This window comes from Brachionichthys hirsutus, chromosome 9, assembly GCF_040956055.1.
Source record: "Brachionichthys hirsutus isolate HB-005 chromosome 9, CSIRO-AGI_Bhir_v1, whole genome shotgun sequence".
In the NCBI taxonomy this organism is placed as follows: domain Eukaryota; kingdom Metazoa; phylum Chordata; class Actinopteri; order Lophiiformes; family Brachionichthyidae; genus Brachionichthys; species Brachionichthys hirsutus.
In genome coordinates, this window is record NC_090905.1 from 8667142 (window position 1) to 8690732 (window position 23591).

Consider the following 23591-nt stretch of genomic DNA (forward strand, 5'->3'; position numbering starts at 1 on the left):
CTATGCATGAAATACCTGACAGGTTTGGATGGAACTTGGGGGGAGTGTTGAGCATGTTGCAATGAAAAATCATTAAACTTCACCCTACACAGGAACTTCTAGGCGGTCATTTCGTGCCTTCAGATACTTAAGTGTGAACAAAAGTCATGATCCACTAACATATGCGGAGCTACACTGCCAGTAGAGCCACACAAAGTACGCAGAGTATTATGCAGCATGAATAAAACAGACAAACATACAACATGCTAAAAGAAAGTCAGGCAGTTCCAGTGATTATTTCAGATTAATTTATAAAAGAGTTCACTTGAGATACTGTGTTTTAGCATACAGTGCATTCTTCTACAACACAATACTGATGTGTTCTATAATTTACAATTGAGCCCTCTTGGTTTTAACAGCCTTGCCATGTGATAAATTTAAGTATGGATCCTTTGGCATAATTTAGTCACAGACTATTGGTGAAAAAGACGAATGCAACCCGCATTAAATCTCTGGTATATGTATCGGGATTAACTATGTTTGATTCTGGTTGTACACATTCTACAGACTATTAGTACACAGGGTGGATACATTATGAATATACATGCTCTTAATGTGACAGGGCATTATATCCAGGTAAAATTCCACTTTGATTTGGTACATGTCACTGATGGTATACAAGTCACAAAATGAATACAGTATTATTATTATTTTTATAAACATCATTAATATCAGTGATTTCAGCCAAGAGTGGCAACAATCTAGAGGGAAACACACCCAGGCAAATAACAGTATGAGTCATTAAAAAAAATAAAAAATAAACATTTGACTTATCTTACAGGTAAATACTCCTCTGCTGAGGCTGCTCTCGCCACATGTCTGGGAACCTTTCAAGCACAGTTCGTGTTTAAATATCTAAAGCCATTTAAATACAGTATGCATTGCTACCCACGTCTGGTCCCAGGGTGACAGGCAGCGTAGATAGAGAGAGACACAAGACGATTGGAGAGTGAGCTTCGTCATGCCAAGACGACAAGCTGATGGAGATTTACTTGGCCTGTAGAAAGGTTTAAAGGATGGAAGATACAGGATTAGACTTGTTTAGACTTGAATTAGAGGTGCTTTGACAAATCATGCAGTATCCACACGAATGAACCCAGCCTCAGCATGAAATTAAGATGAGAAAAAACTTACTTATGACTATGAGTTTTCTTCCATATCTGACGATGTTCCATCATTCCGTGTTAAGCACTGCCCAGTTATCTTTCTTGTCCTGATGATCACAAGAGGATATAAATGTTCCATGTTTTTCATTAGATTATTAATTAAGGCAACATGGAATTGAAAAACAAATTATTTTATAACATCTTCCCTCAATAATAACACTGAATATATTGATTTGAGTCTGTGTTATTTTATTCCAACTCATAAAATAAGATGTCACTGCGACAGCAGTTGCTTTTAACCTCTGACATGACGGGCAGGTTGTCGTGAGGAAGGAGCCACATGGTGCGGTGGGCCTTGGTTCTCTGTCTCTGCAGGAGCTTTCTCAACAACCTCTTTACCTTCCGGTCTCTGGGGTCGGCACATTTCACTGCCTTCTTTGTGTAAAGGCTATTAAAAGAGCACAACAATAATAATTAGCATTGGTAAAGTCAATCAATCCGATTACAAATATGTCTGTCTGGTTCAGCAAAGCAGCTGATGATTTGGGTGAGAAGGAATTCCAAAGATTAGATGGTTTAAGATGTTAGAAGAATCAAATAAATGTTCTTTCTCTGCGAGAGAGATGCCATAACTGATCAAATCTATGCAAAGTTGAAGAGATTTGAAACCACGGAAAGAAAACCTCCAAAGAGTTAATTGCATCTGCTGCATAAGAACATTCTTGTTGTATAGACTGCCGGTACGATAGAACGAGGCCCTCGTTTCCCAAGCTATGCCACATTTCTCTGACTCTCTGGATACAAAAGGTATCACAATGCAGCTTGATTTACTTAACTAAACCCTGCTGTGCTGACTGACAGGCTGTGGCAGGGCTCAGCTGGCTCAGACGGTGTTTTCAGATGGCTTGTTATTCCCACATTTTTCTTTTCTTGCTTCCTTGGCAATTACAGCTCCAAGCCCTGCCATAACAACATGACCTGGAGAGATGACAATGCCTCTCAGCCCGGCTCTGCCCTCCTCTAACAAACAGCATATTTTCCATGACTGCAGAATGCTGTGTGCTCTTTAGCTCCAGGAGTGGATAGTTGAAATACTTGCATGATGGCTTGTATACTGCAGTCGGGCCCCTCTGTCTGCACTTCAAACCGCAGCACGTCTTTGGTACGCACCTTACCCTGGGAATACAACATGCAGCACTGGACATCCCTTTGCATCTGCACACCTTTACCTGAGAAAAGGTGAGATGAATGACAGAGAGAAATGGGAAATGAAAAACTAAATTCATTGGAGCTGAACGACATGATGTCATGCTCATTTGCATGTGTTGGTTTGCTGCTATCTTGCAACTTTGACGTTATTTCAGCCTTATCAAAGTGAAAATCTTATACTCAAATACAAAAGTTTCAAATATTGGGCCTTAATGCAACAATAACAATAGATATAGAAACAGGTTACATTCATCATCTCCACACAAAGTCAGGATTTGGACGTGAAAGACGCAGACAAACACACCCGTCCTGCAGAATGTCCACGCGCCTTCTGGCACATACGCAAACAACTCACATATGGGCACACGGATGGACGGGCATGCCGGAGGGATTACAATGGCAGCCCGCTTTGCTGCAAGACACATCATGGCAGTGGAACGAGGGGCAGAGAAAGTGAGACAAAGAGAGGAGGAGTGTGTGTGTTTGCGTGGAGGGTGTGCCACGGCGCCTTTCAAAGCAAACATGTAAACAAAATGAAAGTGAGGAGGAATGAGCATTGAAAATAGGACTCAGTCCTCTCAGACACATCACCGCACCCCCAGCACTGTCCCAGTATTTCAGAACGCAGGCAAGATGACACCATCAGACACACAGATGCATTCCTCCTGTGTCATTTCAGATGCCTGTCCTCCTTCGTTCTGCCCCTCTGCTTACATCCATGCCTGCGTGCCTGCTGCTGATGCTGCTATCCCTCGTTCCCTGTCCTCCCCTCTTCTGTCATCGCCATTGCTGTTTGCGACATTGTCCACCTGCAGGGTGTGTGTGTGTGTGTGTGTGTGTGTGTGTATGTGTGTGTGTCCTACCTTCCACAGAAGCCAAAAGAATAACAGTCAGTGAGATAACAGTCAACATCTGCAGCATGAGCATGATGAAGCTGGCAGAGAGGGAGCGAAGGATAATCTACTCTGTCACCTCTTCCTCTATGGCTGCCTCTCTTATATTACTCCCTCCCTCTTTTTGTACCTCCCTGCCCATCTCTCACCCACTCACTTCCACCACCTCTCTTTTTCTATCTTCCCTCCCACCCCATTTATCCTTTTTCAGTAACCCTTTCTCCTTCTCTACTACTTTCCCACTCATGTCACCTTCTATAACTTCTATTTTTGATTGCCCACATGTTGTGAGCCCGTACACCTGGACAGAAGTTATTTTAATTGCTCCAAAGATATGCAGAAAATGCATCTGGCTCACAAGCTGACCTGCAGTCAAGTGGAAGGTATGTTTTCACAGCTGACATTCCAGCCTGATTTCTTGGGTCCGTTTCTTGAACAGTTAATGCCACTCCCAGCACGAACACACACACACACACACACACACACACATTTTTTTACCATAACCTCAGTGCACAGCCGGCATATTTTCACATTCAGAGTTTGGATACATATACTGTCTCCATAAAGAACACATTGTCAACTTATTGTCTGAATATTTCTGATTTCTTTCAACAAGTGTTTCAGAAGTCAAATAATAATTTGTTGACTGTTAAGTCAAGCCACAGGAAATTAGGCTATAATTAAAAAATACATCTATTGCATATCCTGCACTGGTATCTTAACAACGTTAGCTTGCATGAAAAGTGACTCATGTTTCCAGCTTTGCTCTGCCAATATGTTTAACAGTATGTCCAAATAATTTGTATAAATGAAGTGTGAAGTTGTTTTCCTTTCTATGTTTAATTTGTAGAATATTTTACCTTTCACCCCCCCCCCCCCCCCCACCCTCTTAATTTGTGCTATTGCTTCATGGAATCTGCATGAAAAAAATCTGCAAAATTTCATGTGCAAAAATCTAGATTAAAAAAAAAAAAATCCTGTGCCACAGATGTTTTGTATTTGAAAAGAATGTGTTGTTTGTGGGTTCCCTGGCCTGTAGACAGCTGATGGGCTCCAGCAGACCAGTGAACAACAATATGATCCTCTTGTCTTCAGGAAGGTGAATGGATGAATGAACATACTAACGCAGCATTTCCACACCTGTAGTTTGGTTTATTTGTTCCAGAGCAAGGTAAAAATATTTGGTTCCGTTATTGCATTCTCCTATTTTTAATAGACTGATTATCCTGCCTTTACTTTATGTTCATGATGCAGTTTGATGATTCTGTAGTGTACTTATACTGTCTCTGGAGTTACTGAAAACTTTATACCTTTGCTCTGAATAATGACTCCAGGACAGGGAGAAAATAAAGGTATTGTTGTTCTACAGTCTTGATTTGGGCTTTATTTTGGTGCAAATGCAGTAAAACCATTTTGAATGAAAACAAACCTACCAGGACACACACACAAATCTCTACAACATTTGAACAATGCCCACAATCATGCACAAATGTTTTACAGCAATTGCCAACAGACACACAAATATAAACACAACTTGCACAAATGACCATTGGTCAATAAACAATTTGATGATTGATCCCTGAATATCTTTAAGACTTTTTTTTTTTTGAAAGACTTGGTTTTAAAGGAAAAGATGCTACGCTATCACATTTAAATCAAGCATTTAGTCTCATTTAGTCCCATGAATATGAAGGAAATAAGCCAGTCCTAGTTTTATTGTTCATGTCCTGCTGTGGAAAGGAGGCTCCACATTTTCTTTTCACATGAGATTTCCTTGGTGGAATGTCTTTATTGATTGTGGAAATAGAATAAATTCTAACTCTTCAACATGAGATTATATTTTATTAGAAAAGAGTACTCTATGATCCCATGTGCCAGTCAGGCATTCCTCTGCAGGGAGTTGACTGGTGCTCTCTGGAACCAAACATCTGTGCTTCTCACAGTTCTGTTTCATTACTCCACCAAACATAAACCCAGAAACTCAGCTTAAACACACTCAGCCATTTATTTTGAAAATCCTCATTTACAAAAACATGTGGATCTTGACTTAGAGTGTGAAGCCAAACACTTTTGATGTATTTTAACAAATCCTGCCAGGAGGAATAACACACATCTCAGGTCTGAGGAGATTCAGATTCATTCCTAATGCAAACTCTCATGCTGCAGACGCTGTGTTGTGCAAGAAGTCTAATCTCCACATCTTCATCTATTTTAATGATTTTTAATGTTATGCATTAAACAGAAATTATTATTTTTTATATTGAAACATCTTTCCTTTGTGTGGAAGTATCTTCATTTATTCTAAGCAACCAGAACTTCATAATAACACAAATCCAGTTGAGCTTAAAATTGCCATTTAGTTTGTTATACAGTTGTATTTCATATATACCGGTATTTACACAACATTTACACAATACCAATGAAGTATCCACCTTTATGTATGAAAATAAATCTTATGTCACATCGTAGAAAGAACTTTTATGAAAATCAAGTTCATAACTTGACTTATAAAAGTACAACAAATGTCCCTGCGATGTCCTGAAGCACTGCTTAATGTGCCGTTTAATCCAACGTGCCTACAGAGAAAATAAAGAAGAATTAATATTAACTGGACAAATGTTGCAATAAAGTCCTATAAATATACATGTGTGTGCATGAACATGCGGTGTATTACATTTTCAGTATTGTTATTTTATTTCTACACTATATTATTTAGTCTATCTGGTGATAGACTAACAAAAACTAAACTAATTTTTAATACCTTAGCTGGGCTTACCTTCAAGGAATGCAAATTCATCTATGGCTTCTATTGCGTTATCTGTATGGGAAGACAATGTGTTAAACATAATCAAATCTCCACTGCATCAACTTTTGTGAGAAATAAATCAACTCAAAATTTACTTATGGAGCATTTTGAACAAGCAAGAGCTGAAAACAAAGTGCTGTTCAAAAAACAAGAAGCAAACAACAAAATAATCATAAGAGCTGTTAAACACAATGTTTTACTCCACTTACCCAGGTCCTTTCTTTGCAAGGTTTTCCTCTTTCCTTGCTGGGTATAAACGAGCGCGTCTTTGGCGATCATTTCAACAAACAACTCCTGAGCAGAAATAAATGCATTATTATTATTATTATTATTACATCATCAGCATCTAAGGATAACGCAATTTCAGAAAGTAACACCCCATTTCCTACATTTATTTCTGCAGAGTAGACGCGTTTCCTCCACACAGACACGGAATCTCATTGTGGGAATAACGGGAATAATTCGCAGGACTTAATTTACCGTGGCTTTAGCGATGATGAACACAGATTCCTGGCTGGCGAGCGACACGTCCGGGTCGGTCTTCATGAGCGCCTTGATGCGGGTCAACGGGAGTTTGGACAGTCGGCTGTGCGTCCCGGCGGCGGCTGCGGGGCCTGTCTGCTGCGGGTTGCGCTCCTCTTCCGCCTCGGCTCCACGGCTCTCCTCTTCGGTCCCGCACCGGTCGAGGTTGTGCTCTGTGGGGTTGACAGGTGGAGCCACTGCTGCCGCCATTTTTCTTTTTCTTTTTTTTTACGTTAAATATGCATACAGCGATTTACTATCCTACTGAGCTACATATTACATGCGCGCATCACACCAGCAGCGCGCCAGCACGGTCTCTTCCGGTGTGTCAGCGAGGGATCACCGCTGATTGGAGAGAATAAGATAATGTCCCGCCTTTTCCTCTCCCGCCAAATAGCCTCGTCTCTTATTGGACAAGCCAATCTCCGGCGATTGGCTAGATTTAAGGACCAGTTCCGGAGTCTCACGACTTCCGATGAGGGGGTTGTTTTCGCCTGCTTGGTTTGTTTGTCTATAATATTAACAAGATAACCCGAAACGTTCTGGACGGATCTTGATGACATTTTCAGGAAATGTTTGGGATCTTACCAGTTGATTACATTTTGGGTGATGATCCACACGAGATTCTGGATCACTTGAAGATTCTCTGTAACATTGCAGTCAATGGAGATTCAATCCCCCCCCCCCTCTTTATCTCGGTTTATTAATGACCAATGTTTATGTAATTTGACACAGTCATCTGAAGTGGGATCCTCTATCTCACTGCCGAATTTCAACCGGATCGGATCCAGAATGGCATTTGGAAAAAATATTGCATTTTAACATTGAAAACTCCATTTACGGATTCAAAAATCTGTTAAAATACACATAAACTCTGGATCACTTTTGCTTTCCATGGTTGGTGTATAAAGATAAAGAGAACCATTTATAACCTTTTGGTGATGATCCACATCAACATGGTGCATCTAATTATGAGGGGAATGAGCTGCTTGGTGGAGGTCTGCACTCTCTGAGTGCTTTTCTAGTTCAGTATAAAATCTAATATGAAGTATGATTAGTTAATTATTTAAACATGCATACTCAGCACATTAATTATGTTAGTCTATGCCAGATAACAAAGTTAGCCGTCCACTAATACACTGTGTTAATAGGATTGTGGGCAGTGATTTACTCCACCTTTCCCAGTCAGGTGCTGCAGCCTGAGGGAACAACATGAAGGACCCGCAGCTCCCAGGTAAGTGTAATGATTCCTCATAATTCTGTCTGTATGGATTTGTTACTACAAGAACTGTATTTTAAACCTTGACAATTTGACTGACAAATTTTAGAAGGCACTCTTTATGAAAAAAGCACGAGCTCTAATTATGTACGTAAAAAAAATAATTTCTGTATTACTATTTTAATTTCCTTCCTATGGTGTGCTTTGGTTTTTAATACATCAGTAACATGGATTATTGCAAACTATTATGATCCTTTAACATTTGAAATTGCTGACTTTGTAGCCTACAGAAGTGGGGAAAATATTTAATTTCCTGCATTAGTGACAAATATAAAGGATACACAAGACCCAAAATATCTAAATGGATTCCAATCAAATGGTAATACAATTTGTTAACAGTAAAACAGCCAGTACATGTTCACAGAGGTTTAGAATGGCTAGGATTAAGAATGTCTTTTCTTTTGCAATTCCACATTTAACTAAAGTAATAAAATCACTAGATTTGTTTTATTATTCACATTTCACAGTACTGTATTTTACAATCACATTCACTGTGATTCTATTTTATTCTTTAACGCATGGAATAGAATAAAATACATACAATCCGAAAAAACTAGAAAAAACAGAAAGAAATCTGAAGTTTACTCCTCTCTGTCATCACATACACCGTATGAAGCAAATGAACACACACAAACAAAGGACAGGTCAGAGTTGACATGGAGAGGCCAGACGTCTTACATGTGGTAAAACTGGACTAAGTTCATTAACAGGGAGGCTAATCTCATTACCATTGCTCTATACATAGAGCACTTGGACTATTTCTGCAGCCTGTGAGACTTCAATAAGCAGGTAAAAAAAATACAAATAGGTAGGTGTTATGTAAAATTTATCTTAGTCAAAAGTACATTATTCCTCATATAGTCCCATTTAATCTTGATATGTGGAACACAGTCCATATGCTGATTTATTTTCTTTTGTAAAGGCACAAAAGAAAGATTCATCCTTTTTCTTTTATTTGCAAGCCATCAAATCTCACCTCTGGCCGAAGCAGAAAGGGAGCAAAAAATCGAAAGAAGAGGCTCCAAAGGTGGAGAAGACATCCAAGCCCCCCGCCTCTGTGGTCAAGTGTGGAATCTCCCAGCTGACCCAAGCAGAGAGGATGAGGCAGTCAACGTTTGACAGGCTCGTCCACGACATGGCCCACAACGAGAAGATGGTCAATGACCTGATGCTCGGTAGAAGGGTTGGCTTCTATGAACTGCGTGGAGAGATTGGACAGGGAAACTTCTCTACAGTCAGGTTGGGCATTCATGCCTTAACAAAAGGTCAGAAATGATGTCTTATTAATGTGTTTTTTTTTATTGATCCCCTGAATGTTTCTCTGACTGTCACAGATCGTCCCTGACACCTGCAGTACCTTTAATTTCTGTGGTACATTATACATGTGCAGGAGTGTGCAGGCTGAACTGTTGGGTATTTTTGTTCTTAGCTACATTTTGTCTTAATTTAAATAATGCAAAACATTAAAATAGAGAAATGCATTAATTAATAGTTTTCCTCATGTGCTTGTAACAATGGTTTTCACCTCCTATAGTATATCTCTATCCTTATTCTGACCTTGATAGTTGTTTCTAAATCTTGTCAGTAACCCCCTTCCACTTTTTTAATTCAGAGAGAGTTGCTGTCAAAGTCATGGACAAGATGCGCCTAGACAAGAGGAACCAGCTGTTGACATCATCAGAGATCAGCTGTATGGAGAGGCTGTGCCATGCAAACATCGTTCGGCTTTACGAGGTGTTCGAGACCAGCAGGAAGCTGTATCTGATGATGGAGTATGGCAGCGGTGGAGACCTCTTCTCCAGAATTACGACCAGGGGGAAACTGAATGACGTGGAAACAAAGATAGTCTTTGCACAAATCATCTCTGCTGTTAAACACATGGTGGGTTTTCGTGATTATATAATTTTAATCAAAGTAATTAAGGGCTGAGTCTGACACATTCGAATTGTTTCGACAGCTCAATTTTGTACATTTTATTGACCATTTAATTTTTTTTTTTTATTCATAGGGATTATTCGAGAGGTTACAGGAAATTAAAGGAAACGGCACTAGATTCTTAGACTTAAACTGGGACGATATGAGTATATGGTCAATGCTGACAAAATGACCCATAATTTAGGAAAAGAGGGCAGTTATTTTAACCAAAATACTGGTACAGTACAGTAACAATGCATTGTACTTCCCAAAGTTGTTTATATTATTTAAAATTATCAAATGTGACAAACAACTAATAACAATCAAAGTGTAACAGTCAGGCAAACATAAGTAGAAAAAAATGGAAGTATATCAGACTTATAAATATACAACCTGAATACTTTATTAATTCCACCCAACAATACTCAAAACAAGATTATTTGTGCAGAAAAAGGCAACAATTTGATTATTAATATCCTAATATATATATATAATATAATATAGGATGTTGAAAGAGAACTAACTGAATTGTTCCTCTTTTTTTGACATTTCAGCATGACAAGAACATCGTCCACAGAGACTTGAAGGCAGAGAACATCTTCTACACCTCCTCCTACTGCATCAAGGTGGGAGATTTTGGCTTCAGCGCAGAGAGCGGCCCTGACGACCTCCTCAGCAGCTTCTGTGGCTCGCCGCCGTACGCTGCTCCCGAACTGTTTAAGGATAAAGGCTACATCGGACGCTATTCAGACACCTGGGCTTTAGGAATCCTTTTGTACTTCCTGGTGACGGCCACTATGCCCTTTTATGGGGAAAACCTGGGAAGGCTGAAGCGCTGCATCCTCCAGGGGGCCTACAGCATCCCTGCTTATGTGCCTGATCCATGCCAGCTGGTCATTAAAGGCATGCTGCGGCCTGTGCCTGCCGATCGCACTTCACTCACACAGATTACAAACGGTGCTTGGCTAAAGGGGATCGAGTACCCCCATCCGTACGTCATGTTGCCCCTGTCCCCAGCCCACTTTGCCCATGCTGGCCAGGTTCTATGTTCAGAGGCGCAGGAGGTGAAGCAGTTGTTGTCAGATCTGGGCATTGTGACTATCCATTTCCAAAACAATCCCTGCTTGGACTGTAGGAGCCCACTGACGGGGACCTATCGGATCCTTCTCCATCGGGTCCAGAAGAGGAGGTCAGTGGAGGCTGTAGGCTATTCAGCACTTTCCCCTGATGAGTATGAGAGTCCAACAAACTGGTCTGTCACACATATGTGCAAACACGCCCCTTCATCTGTCTGTGTTGTACTGTAATGAGAACAAAGACTGGCTTTAGATGTGGCCACACTTCACCATAAACAGGAGCCTATCGCTATGGGTTTTCGGATCTGTGCGGATTATGCCACCAGCCACAACCTTACTGACGCACAACATGCTTGATCAATCACCATATGGCTATGAGCATTATTCAAACCCTCTTAGTCGGTGCATACATCTATTGCACTAATCCCAGGTCAGTGGTAATCCTAATGAAAGACACGAGAACATTCGTGATCCAACAGAAATAAACCTGGGAAACACAATATGCCCTGGGAATAAAGCTAAACCACATGCAACAAGAGCAACGCATAAAACAGTATGTTGTCATCAAGAGTTGTTCAACGCAATTCGATAAATATTATATATTATACGCATTTGATCATTGTTACAAAAACCCAAATGCACATCGTTTGATTTTAATTGAATCTTGTTATTGTGTACTTTAATTATTATGCTAATGTGCTTATGTTTTAAGGCAAAATGTTCATAAAGTCTGATGTGATCTTGCAAAGTGTAAGGCTTAAGTTAATTAATTATAATAAAGGTACTTTTAAACACGATTGCTTCTTCTAGATTCCTCTCATGATTCAATCAGGATTTAGCATTTAGTTCTGAAATGGATTTTTAAGCCATCTCAAGTGCTTTCTGTCACACAGATAATTATGTAAATGAAACGCTAGGTATTTTTGCATGTCTGAGCTCAATACCAGAACATATTAATTTGTAAATTATTTGTATTCTGAATTAATTTTTTTTTATCTGTGACGCCACCATCCAGAGCTCAAACACGGAACTTTACCGGATATCCAGTTCTGTATTCCGGACGTCGCTGGTCCGTCGCGTTATCCTGTCCGGGTAGGCGTGACCGACCGGCTTGACAGAAACAACGACCGAACATCGGGGCGTTCCGCAACGACTGCAAGTCATGCTGACAGCAGGCGTTTCTCATTTACGTGCGCTAATAAATGGTGTCGAGTAGCCGGCCGGGCCACCACATTCGGCGCAGCGACAGCGGCTTTGCACCTCGTTAGCTCCGGAGCCCAAGAACCACATGGACCCGCAAAACATGAACACCGAGGCGACGGTATTGTTGAACCAGGCTAAGACTCTCAGGCTGCACACTGGCAATCTAGTCAACCGGAGTCGCCTGAAAAAGAAGTGTCCGTCCTCCCCCAGCGAAGAGGTGAGAGACCGGAAAGCCCGTCTAATGCAAAAGGCGCTGTGTGTTGTGTTTAGCTTACTAGCTTAGCCTTTACGCTAGCTCGATATTCAGTTTAGTGTTTAACTAAAGTTAGCAAACAGGAACTGCGTGTTCACTGAGAGTAGTGTAACGTAGAGGAGCTGTTAGTAACGGAGTATTTCAAAATGACCTATCGATGTACATTAACTTCATATGCGACGCTGGACTGCATTTCTCTTCCGCTCAAATAGATTAGTATAAAAAATCTAGTCTGCCTTGTTTACACGGTGAAAACGTAAAGTTGACTCGTTGTGCAATCCGACCTGACTTTATGAATGGTGCAATAAATTATTGATGCGAAACGCAGCAGCAGAAGACCAAGGGTCGCCTCTGCCGCTGAGGATAAGTTCACCCAAGGAACCAGCCGCAGAACCTCAGATTAGAACCCAGATAGATGCCACGCAGGGTTCTAGCAGCAGACACATCGACTGCTCGGAGGAGACGCGTTGAATCGGGCCTTTGTGGTCGAACGGCAGACGTATTGTTTTAGTATGTAATTTATTTAGGACTCTTCTTGTTGCATCTGCCCCTCCAGCAGAGCTTTATCCTCTCTTTCAGCAACATATCTGTCACATCTTTTGCAGTTTTATGAAAAGTGTTCACAGATAGGTTCCTTTCTCTGTTTGCTGTTTCAGCTGCAGGACTGCATTCAAGCCACGCTGAGTGACTGGTTTACTTCAGTAAAAGCTCCATCTAAGGTGGGAGACATTTTCCAGTTTGTTTGTTTACTATTTTCATGTAATCTGATTGTCCTGATTGGATTCAGACTTTCCAGCATTGTTAAAATTAAAGTAATTGTAGTGATGAACGTCAAAGACGGGGCCGGTATGCCTCATGTGCATCGTGGCTGCTGATGGTGACCTGTACAGACGTTTTTTTACATTCATTTGAATGCTGGCACCCGGTGGTTTGTGCTCTCTGCAACAGGAGAGAGAACTGCGACAGCGTTACGCAAAAGATTTAGCGAGGTACAACTTGAACCTTACAGTAGAGCAAACTTCTTAATCATATTTGCCAGAAGAGGCGGTTATCCGGTTGATCGGGATCGAGTTTGGCTCTTTACGCTTGAATATGAACTTGTCACGCAGCGTCTGACGGAACATTTGAATAAAAAGTGTGCGACTCGATGACCGTTTCTTCCACCGATCTCTCATGATTTCACCGATTTAAAGTGACTGACGCACCTAGACGTTCAGTAACGAACAGCAAAACGAAGGCAGATTAATAATTACTCGTTAACATAAATCTAAATGGGTGTGTCGCACCTTTTAACAAAAGTGCATGTTTTGCGTGAACGAGTGAACCAGAAAAGTCCTACATTTAATTAGAGCTTCAGCTGCAAAGCAATTAAAGTCATACAAGTAATGCACGTTGTGAAATAATCACTCTCCTCCCTTCATGTCTTCTCTCAACTCAACTGCTGGCTGTCTTTCCTGTTGTGCAGGAAATGTCATTATTTTAAAGAAGGCACAATGCATACTTCACAAAACGAGATGCACAGTGAAAGTGTTTTCTTTGTCATCCAGGACTTTCCAGATGTACTGGATTGCTCCGTTCCCCAGGAAACTGACGCTATTTCACCTGAAGAGCGGGAGGAGCTGAAAGTTTCAGGTCCACAACAAGAACTTTAAAATCTGTAGAGCAAAAGTCTTTTGTTTCAAGTGAACTTTGTTCAGGTCATGTTGGCTTAAATAAGCGATATCTTTAATTGGTGTTAAAAGACAAAATACATTTCCTAGTCATGGTGAAGAATGAAGACCAATTTTTTCAAATGCGGATGGAGGAAATGTCTCTTTCAAGTTAATTTCCCTCAGTGCTCGAGTAGTTTGTGTGGAATGTACAGCGGCTCCATGTTGGTACAGGAGTTGCCTCCAACCGACTTGTGTCTTGTGTGCAGCGATTCGCGGATAATTTATATGCACTGTTCGGTCGTTACGGACATTAGTGAAGACGACGAGTGAACATTTGAACAGAGTTTCCTAATTTCTGCTTTAAATGAATCAAAATCAATGCGCGTGTCAACAAGTGGTAGCTGTGACTCAGACCGACCGGGGACATTTGGGAGACCAACATACTTACAGTTGCCTTACCTTTGCAGTCAAGCTGTTCCTGTGTGATTCGGTCCAGTCCTCTATCAGAGACGCAGTGGAGATGGGTGAGCTTTAAAATATTAGAAATAAAAATTAAAACAAGGCTGTCGATGTGAACCGTTTTTTGACGTACCTTGTTTATCTCTCGTCTACAGCCTGTCGGACTCTGGCGGTGTCCCAGCTTGACTCTGTTATCATAGCACCGCCTGGGACCCCGGAGGGTGACGCCCAAACTCTGACTGACCTTCAGCCGGCCTGGGAGGAGCTGGAGGCTCTGGTCAGGAGCCGGCGGATCGCTGCCATTGGCACCTCAGAACTGGACAAAGAATTGCTGGAGCAGCTCTACAACTGGGCTCAGGTGAGTGGGAGTCCAGCGGCCGGCGATAATGCGACTACGTTCACACTGATACTCTTTTATGCCTTGACTATTGGTGTTTGCGATCAGGCATCAGTGTGAACACATCCGTTCCACATTTACAACAAACATGCTGAACCAGCATTGGTACGCCAGGTCATGTTTTAAATTAACAGAAGGCTTTTAGTTCTTGTACTTTTTGTTGAGTTGACAGTCATAGTGGTCCATTTGACTGTTCACCATTGGTGTGCGCGCGATCGGTGCAAATGCGCACCTGAATGTACGGCAACGTGTGTCAGGGGAATTGAAACGATCAGATTCCTGCTGATTTGTGATGATGAGCCTCGGCTCAGATTTATTTAGTAAAACCTCCAGTAAAGTTGATTCAATCCGTGATTGAACGGTATTAACAAAAAATATCAATAATATTTCTGTCACTGATGGTCGCTTGTCGTTCCCTTGTGCAGGTGAAGCCCAGCAGTAACCAGGTCAACCTGGCCTCCTGCTGTGTGATGCCTCCTGACCTCACAGCCTTTGCTAAGGAGTTTGACATCCAGCTGCTCACACACAATGATCCCAAAGGTGAGATTTTACGTCCATGAACTGACATTTCTGTATGTGAAAAGTTTATTTAACGGACTTCAAGATTCCTTAGCCTATGTATGTCATTCAATGGAGGGGTAAACGGAATGTATGAAGTGACCAAGACTAACCGTCTCAACGCAAGGGTCAGAACGAAACAAAATATTCTTCCACACGACAGCAGAGGAGCATAAAAATGCAGAAATCCCATCTCGGACGGGCTCTGCCATTTTCGTGTGTTGGCCGCTCGGTTCACTTCTCTCTTGGCCTTGTGTCTCCGGTCTGCAGAGCTCATATCAGCAGCCACATTCCAGGAGGCGGTGCAGGGGGGGACGCAGAACCTCAACATTGCTGACTGGAGGCTGGAATGGGTGCTGCGCTATTCTATCATTGTCAAGAGCAGAGGCATCATCAAGGCTAAGGGCTACCTCGTCAATGCGAGGAAGGCGAGCCCCTAGCGCGCCCCGTAAGGGAAGACGTCGCATGGATGAAGCCATTTTCCTCCTCTTTCATACACAAACACAACATGAAATATAACGGCTGTGAACATTCAATGCTGCCAATCTCCACTGAAGTTATCGTTTATCTTTATTTTGGGTGTCTGTGATTTATATTAAGCGATTCGGGTATTCATTACCGTAATGAACTGCGGGGTCCTTCTTGAGCCCGGACCTGAAAGCGTTCGCAGCTGATGACTTTGACTGCTACACTGGTCCATCGGCCTTCTATCAACACATTAGGAGCTGCTTTAACAATGGAAATATCACCTCGTCTTTGATTCATGGAGACAGTTCTGACTTCAAGTGCCTCATTTTTGTTCCTGTCATTCACCTGCGGTGTGTTAAATGAAAGTTTGCACAGACTACGGATATCAGTTCTTGTCTTTAGTACAGAATGCTTCCTAAGATTCTGAAAGTGAACATGGGGAAACGTGTAGCACCATTAGCATTCCATAATTGAGGATCAATTTAAATCTTCATGTGAAAAGTAAATTTTCTGATGCTGAATATCACTTTGAATATCACTTTCAAATGACACGGTAAACATCCATGTGAGTGTTTTGTAGCTCTATTTTTTTTCTAACCATGCACTGTTTGGATAATTCACTATAAAGTGCACCTGCTTTGTGCCCATGAGATTGATGCGTTGCTCTGATGTACCGGAAACTCAAAAGAAGTGGGTCTCAGAATTAGTTACCTCTTGGATGATGGGTTTTGTATAAGAATCATAATCATAACAATGTACTGTTTTCATCTGTCGTACTGTAAACATTAATGCATAACTGTCCTGAAGTGACTTCATTAAATGTGTAAAACGTGTTTGTTTCATCATTGCTTGTGCGACGAATCAAGATTTTGGTCAAACGGCTTTTATCTTTGCTCCTGAACTTAATTAGTCAAATTAACTAAGGGGCGACTAACTGTACTTCACTGAGTTACAGGTTAGAACAGAATATAATAGAATATAATAGCACTTTATTGTTGTTACACACAGTGATGCTATCGAATTAAACAGGCTCTGCCCAAGTTGGGTAAAGTTGGACAGCTATTCAGATTGAGGCTTCCTGCATCAATAACTCATTGGTGATGCGTTGTCAAAGTAAAAGCGGTAGATACGTTGTGTGACTCTTCAGATCAAGATTGATTTGATTAAGTTATTGATTTTCTTATTTTTGACAGACTAAGAAGGAAACCCTTGTGCTCATTGACGTTTTTTTTTTTTTAAAGGATTTTTGTTTTGCTCTGATATTCACAAGTGGCATGAATGAAAATATCATCTATCTTTTATTTTATTATAGACAAACACATGCATGCATGTCACAAAAACACGCGCACGCACACACAGTGACCTAGAATGAGTGGATGAGATGAGAGAAAGTTATCACACGACTCCACAGTAATGCAAAGAGTTAAATAATACCGATGGAAACACTTCACGCAGAAAGTGTGTGTTATCGGAGTTCTGCAATCCTATGTTCGGCCTGTATCTCATTATCGTCAATCGATTGGTCGAGTAAAGTCGTCGTACGGGAAGCGAGAGGAAGTTTTTCCTCAACATGCAAGATGGTGGCCACCAGGAGAGGAGTACGCGTGTGTAGTCCACGTAAATCCAGCCCGGTCCGGCCCGCGGACGTCCAGGTGGGACAGGCGCGCTTGTGTCAAAGAGCGCGGCGGTGAAAGTGTTGCGTTTGAAGGGAGGACGTTGTGTGTTTTGTGTTTGTTAAATGACGTAAGCGGCTGCGAGAACGTCACGTGGACTCCGTCGGTCTTTTCATAGCCTGCATCCATGTTATGACACGAGTGGGGAAAAACAGAAAATATTGAATATACCAGGAAAGCCCACGCAAACGAGGCTGAGCGGACGGCATTACTGTTCCGCTAACTTCAGCGATCGTCTCTGAACCAAACATTTCGCGTAAATTAAACGGGAGTTGCCTGATCCAAGTTTTTCACCCTCTCGGCTGACTTACTATCTATAAACCATTAAAAACATCTTAAGAGCGAATCCTTTGAGATGGGCGAAAGTTTTCTTTAGCAGCAAAAACAAAGACTATAGTTTATTTTAGATTGATCCCATTTTCTGGAAACTAAAAATGGCCCCCAGCAGCTACACGCCTCAGTCTCTGTTGGAGGTGGAAGAACTTTATTGATACTTTTCTAAGAATAAAAGATGAGACCCACTTTTATATTTATTGTGCAGCTCTTAATTTTCATTCTTTTTTTTGTTTTGTTATTAAGAATTAACCTTTTTTTTTAATCGACACGGGGAACATTTCTCAAAGTCTAGAAGATAATGAAAGAACACTGACCTGAGAATGGGAGGGAAACGAGGAGTTTACGGTTTCTTAGCAGGAAAGACTGCTGGATGGATCTTGATGAAAAAGAAAATCTGAAGATGGATTAAAATATCAGTTAAAAATAGACAGCAACACTGATTCACTTTTACTTTTCATGGTTGGTGTATAAAGATACCGAGAACACTTTAGAACCTTTTGATGATGATCCAGATCAACATGTGGACGGTGTAGATCCAAAAAGGAAAGGAATGCAGCTCGGCGGAGGTCTAGTTTCTAGTTGACTCGACGTCTTTTGCTGAACGTTTGCTGTCGAACCAGCCGTGCCATTAATTCTGTCTTGTTTTCCTGCCACGCAGGCCACGCCCTCTACTGGCCGAAGAACAAGGAGCTCTGCTAAACCAGCAGAGAACCCGACCCAGCATGCCTTGGTGGACGCTAGTAGCCATCTTGAAAATGTGGAGGGAGAACATACACCCACCTCCCCAGAGAGAAGATCCACCAGAGCATCCGGACTCCACAGTCCAGAGCTGCCATCCACGCCGGTGGGCTTCGTCCATGAAGCGGACATGTCTGACTTGGAGTCCTGCAGCTCTGCAGTGTCCGAAGTCAAGCGACCCCCGACGGGTACCAGGAAGAGCAGTCGACGGTCCCGTGTCATTCAGGAAGATGATGATATATCTGAGGTGGAATCATGCTCTTCTGCAAGGTCTGCATCCAGAGATGACCGGAGTAGTCGGAGAAGCCTAAGGATGAAGAAGAATCCAGAAAAGTCTGCTGCGGCTCCTTCCGGTGAAGGGCATGCCAAGGTCAACTTGGTGCTTGAGGCCGAGTCCCACAATGCTTTGCCCTCTGAATTGCAGAGGGTCACCAGAAGTCAGAGAAAAGCTGCCTGCACCAGATTGTCCGTCAAACACCAACCCGACTCCGAGCTCTCAGACGCCGACAGCTACATGTCGGGCATTTCGGGAACCGACGTAACCAAATCCACCAGCCGAAGAGTCACAAGATCCAGAAGGCAAAGGGGTCCCATCCCCATCCACCTGGATGAAGGCTCTGAAAGCTCTCTTTCCCCGGCCCCAAGAAGTCGACGGGGCCGGGCCTCAGGGGGGAAGAGAGCAGCTAATGTGGATGCTAGTGAGTCCCAGTCTTGTGACTCTGAAGGGTTTGAGTCTGGGCCCACTGCTGGGGTGGCATTTCGCAGGATGCCTAAAGCCTTGGACTCAGACTCTGAACCGACCAACATGCAAACGCCAGTGGGCAGCTCCTGCTCCCCGCAAAGCCGAGGGACCCCCTGCAGCAGTGGCGCAGGCTCCGGGATCAGCAAGTGCTCCAGCAAGTATCTCACTATTGTTCTAGAGAAGGCTGATAAGGACACTCCATTAAATGATTCCATTTTAGAGGCCACGGTTATTGCTGAGGACGCAGACTGCACGTTATTGGAGGGAAATGAGAACCAAACTGTAGACGGAGACCAGAGCGACGGTGTGAGAAACACTGATCCAGCATCAGATGAGGCAGATTCAACAAGAGTGGAAAAGGGAACAATCGCCATTTCAGATGAAAGCTCATCCCACTCATCAGACACGCCGCTGGACATCTGTACTCAGGCCGATGCCAAATCTGCAGTGTCTGTCAGGCACCAGCAGGAGGAGCTGTGCGATGAAAATAAAGATGGGAACACCTCCGAGATGGACGCGATGCAGGAAACGGTCCATTCAACAGAGCTGCCAAAGCCTTGCCATTCAGCGCCATTAGCATTATGCAGAAAGGATTCTGAACCGACAGAGGAGGCTGGAGCGGCGGCTGCAGCCGATGAGGGCGCCCCCCCTCAACAGAGAGACGATGCTGCGGACGAGGAAGCTGCTGAGCAAGCCCTGTCTAGTGAGCAGGACAAAATGGGAGTCAGAACATCGAGTAGTGAAGCTCAGCAGGTGGTTAAATCGAGCGATGCACAAGTTGAGTCCATTCAAACGACATCTAGCATAAATGAGCACAGCGTCGCCGTGGATTCTGTTCCCGGACAGCAACCTGAAGACGTCTTTGGCAACAACGCAAAGAAAATCTATCTGCTGCTGAGCAGTGATGAAGAAGATGAAGATGAGGAGGTAGAGGAAAAGGATGAGGGGGAAGTTTGTGATGAGGAGGAAGAAGGAGATCTGGTGCGTGTGGGCGAGGCCGCAGCAGCAGGTACCTCAGTCGATGGACTGTTTGTGATCGACACACGGCCGGGGCAGGACACCGACCAACAGTACTACATGGAGGAGGTGAAGGCCACAAAAGACAAGGGCTTAGAGGAGGAGGAGCAAGGCGAGGACTTCGTGGATGAGGAGGGGGATGATGAGGATGAAGATGCTAAAATCCTGTTCTCCAGTAGAAATCCTTTGGTGTAAGTATGATTATGGAACAAAATCTGAAATCTACACAAATACATCAGCAGAAATGTGATATTATGCGACTTACATTAATATAAATAATTTTGTTTTTTCTTAATCCTGGAAATAGTTTATGCCTACTTTTTTTCCCAGACAATATTTTTTAAATTGCTCATTTTAGTTTCACCAAACTTCCCTCATAAATTAGCCCCAAGTAGTTTGTGCCTTATGATTTTGTTGTTGTTTAATTCTTAAATGACTCTTGACTGTTGACCATCATCGTCATAGCATTCGTCACCGAGGCGACGACTTTACTGAGCAGAAACATTGCGCTCGAACAGCAAAGGGCAATCCTTTACCCATCCCGCAGTGATTTATTTGTGCATTTTATTATTTTATTCAGGAGCAGTCAGCCGCTGTAGAAAGTAACGGCCATCTTGTCACGACGCAGATTTTCCAACAAACATTTAGAAGCGACCACAAATAATCAGTGCATCCACTATGTAGATCAACATAACAGTGAACAGAGGTGAGAAACGCCACGACTGCTCTGACGGAGGAATTTTCTCTTTGCCAATTTGTTTCAGGAAAGAGATGTCCAGCCGTATCGACCCTGGCATCAGAATGAAGGAGCTTGGAGGCTTGTACATAAATTTTGATGGCAGTAAATCAAAACCAGTCTCCAGTTCCCTGCAAAAACTAAAGGAAAAAAAGATCCAAGATGAGGTAAATAAGTGATAGATTTTTTTTCCCTCTTTAAAAGGGAACTGTGATGCAGAATGAATGATGAACTCTAAAGTTATGCAAGGATAAATAAATCCAATAACATCTGAGATGGTGGTATTTATGATAACTTTCATTGTCGGCATTTTATCTCTGAATAGTGAGGTGTTGATAGAATTTCTTTGCAATGCTTTAGATTTAGTTTTGTTGTCCCCAGGTGATGAAGAAGAGCGTTATTGGACCAGACTTTGAAAAGAAGGAGGCAGTGCCTCCATACGCCGAGTCCAAACGAGCCTTAAAGTCGAAGCGCAGGGTAAGTTTCACAAACTAATACATTGGTTTGTTATTGGCTGTGCTCCTATCTTCTAAAGTTCTATCACTCATTTTTATTTATTTTTAATCCAAATTTGTGTTTTCAACGGTAGCCACAGTGGTTTTGATTAAGCGATTGCAATCCTGACTTTTCCCAGGTGGAGAGGGAAAAATCCACAGGAGATGGTTGGTTTAATATGGGAGCCCCGGAGCTCTCTCAGGAGCTGAAGGGAGACCTCCAAGTCCTGAAGATGAGAGGCTCCCTGGATCCCAAGAGGTTCTACAAGAAGAATGACAGGGATGGCTTTCCCAAATATTTCCAGGTATGTAAAAAAAAAAAAAAACGAGTCGCATGCACCTCCGCCTTCTTTAAATATCGAGTACGGTAAACGTCACCAACAGACAAGTAACTTAATGTTGCTGCATCTGAATAATCCACACAAGGAGGAGCAAGAACTGAGCATGCGGCTTGTGATGACCAAAATGCGAGTGTAACTTTGTGCTTGGTGTCATACAGGTTGGTACAGTGGTGGACAGTCCGGTTGACTTCTATCATTCCCGCATTCCCAAGAAGGACCGGAAGAGGACGATGGTGGACGAGCTGTTGGCCGATGCCGAGTTTAGGCAGTAAGTTGAAATCTGAACACGGCATGTTGATCTGAGACGACGATGATGATGATGATGATGACTACCAACTACAGTATAGAGTTCAGACAGTTTGCAGCAAACCGGAGCGTTGTTATAGAAACCAACAGTCACTGGATGTGGCTGTACTATTACAGTGTCCACTAAAATAAATCCACTCCCACAGATCACCACCAACCAGCGATATGTTATAAGAGTATTTGTTTGTTCTGACAATGCAGCCAGTAGCTTCATTTTCCCATAAGAAATTAATTTGGAATGCAGGACGTCTGTAAGACTTGTGCCGACATGCAGGGAAATTACAGAATCAACATGCTCATAATGCAAAATGAAAATCTTGAAATGTCAATCACTGGTTTTGAAAAATAGGAACATAAATGTGCTCCTCTTCTCTTTTCAGCAAAAACAAAAAGAAGTACCAGCAAATAATTTCAGAGCGAGCAGCTCGGGGAGCTGGAAAGAGGAATAAGAAGAGGAGCAACAAAGTCCACAAGAAGAAAATCTGAGTGGCTTATCACGGACACTGATGTCATCACATCTTCAGCAGACTCGTCCTCTCCAAAGATGAATCAAGATTACATGCATTGACACCAGGAATCATAAATCAGTACAATTCAAGTTTATTTCATCAGCACTGGTGGAGCAGTCAATAGAATATAAGATATTCTTACATTAGAAACAGAATTTTAAACCTATGGATGCTAATTTTTCTAACATTTTGCTGTGCAGTAATTCTCGTCATTCTATAATACGTGCATGGGTTGAATTAAACTACTTTCTTTGGACTTGCATTAGTGTTGACAAAACGTCTGACTTCAGCTGCGACGAGTTCCGTGGGATGAAACATTTCGGACAAACGGCACAGCGCTCGGTGTTTAGTGTGTCGTCATGGCAAATCCATAGAGATGACGTTAAGGATCCCTTTAAGATCCTCATTAAATATTATACCATTAAGAATAATTAGTGTCTGAGCTTTTTCCTCAAAGGCGAATTAAAAGTTACTCTTAAGGTGACAGGCAATAGGAATATATATTATGTGTTATTCAGAGTTTAACAAGGTGAATGCTGGACCAGAATCAGCTGAAGCTCTGTGACCTGAGACCTTCACACACACACAAAATGTTGCTTCAGTGTACCAGAGCCATTTTCACACAGCTTTAAAGAGCCATCTTGTTCCACCGGTGGGGTGTTAAAGAAAGCGGCCCAGCTGATTGGTGGGAGGGAAGTGGCGCTGCTATGCTTTTGAACATAACGCCTGCAAAGTTCCTGACTTCAAAGAAAAGCAATCAAACAAGGATCAGCGGCTGGTTGGGCTGGTTTGAAATGTAAATAAAAAAGACACTGTAAATGCGTGGTTTGAATGATAACACCCCGACGTTAAGGAGGTTAAAATA

At 42.4% G+C, this 23591-nt stretch overlaps 5 protein-coding genes and 1 long non-coding RNA gene across 6 annotated transcripts; 3 read left to right on the forward strand and 3 right to left on the reverse strand.

The window, feature by feature from the left end:
- Positions 1-1213: 1213 nt before the first annotated feature.
- ccl44 (chemokine (C-C motif) ligand 44) lies at positions 1214-3281 on the reverse strand. The gene is made up of 4 exons (XM_068743907.1): positions 3218-3281; positions 2245-2374; positions 1446-1593; positions 1214-1252 (listed from the first exon to the last, which is right to left on the reverse strand). The coding sequence occupies exons 1-4, from the start codon at positions 3279-3281 to the stop codon at positions 1214-1216; spliced, it is 381 nt and encodes a 126-aa protein (XP_068600008.1).
- Positions 3282-5199: 1918 nt separating this feature from the next.
- Positions 5200-6882, reverse strand: pole4 (polymerase (DNA-directed), epsilon 4, accessory subunit). The gene is made up of 4 exons (XM_068743771.1): positions 6534-6882; positions 6263-6347; positions 6024-6065; positions 5200-5823 (listed from the first exon to the last, which is right to left on the reverse strand). Exons 1-4 carry the CDS (start codon positions 6783-6785, stop codon positions 5810-5812), a joined length of 393 nt encoding a protein of 130 aa, XP_068599872.1. The 5' UTR covers positions 6786-6882; the 3' UTR covers positions 5200-5809.
- Positions 6883-7787: 905 nt separating this feature from the next.
- Positions 7788-11075, forward strand: LOC137899074 (serine/threonine-protein kinase NIM1). The gene is made up of 4 exons (XM_068743084.1): positions 7788-7809; positions 8817-9119; positions 9467-9735; positions 10323-11075. Exons 1-4 carry the CDS (start codon positions 7788-7790, stop codon positions 11073-11075), a joined length of 1347 nt encoding a protein of 448 aa, XP_068599185.1.
- Positions 11052-18208, reverse strand: LOC137899076 (uncharacterized). The gene is made up of 3 exons (XR_011105635.1): positions 18158-18208; positions 14401-14481; positions 11052-11069 (listed from the first exon to the last, which is right to left on the reverse strand). It is a non-coding gene; the product is annotated as an uncharacterized lncRNA (long non-coding RNA).
- Positions 11979-16667, forward strand: gclm (glutamate-cysteine ligase, modifier subunit). Its single transcript, XM_068743085.1, has 7 exons — positions 11979-12264; positions 12957-13019; positions 13848-13932; positions 14420-14476; positions 14567-14769; positions 15234-15348; positions 15637-16667. The coding sequence occupies exons 1-7, from the start codon at positions 12133-12135 to the stop codon at positions 15804-15806; spliced, it is 825 nt and encodes a 274-aa protein (XP_068599186.1). The 5' UTR covers positions 11979-12132; the 3' UTR covers positions 15807-16667.
- On the forward strand, positions 17412-23560 carry dnttip2 (deoxynucleotidyltransferase, terminal, interacting protein 2). The gene is made up of 7 exons (XM_068743083.1): positions 17412-17486; positions 18502-20531; positions 21105-21243; positions 21458-21553; positions 21711-21875; positions 22070-22179; positions 22598-23560. Exons 1-7 carry the CDS (start codon positions 17412-17414, stop codon positions 22701-22703), a joined length of 2721 nt encoding a protein of 906 aa, XP_068599184.1. The 3' UTR covers positions 22704-23560.
- The last annotated feature ends 31 nt before the right edge of the window (positions 23561-23591 follow it).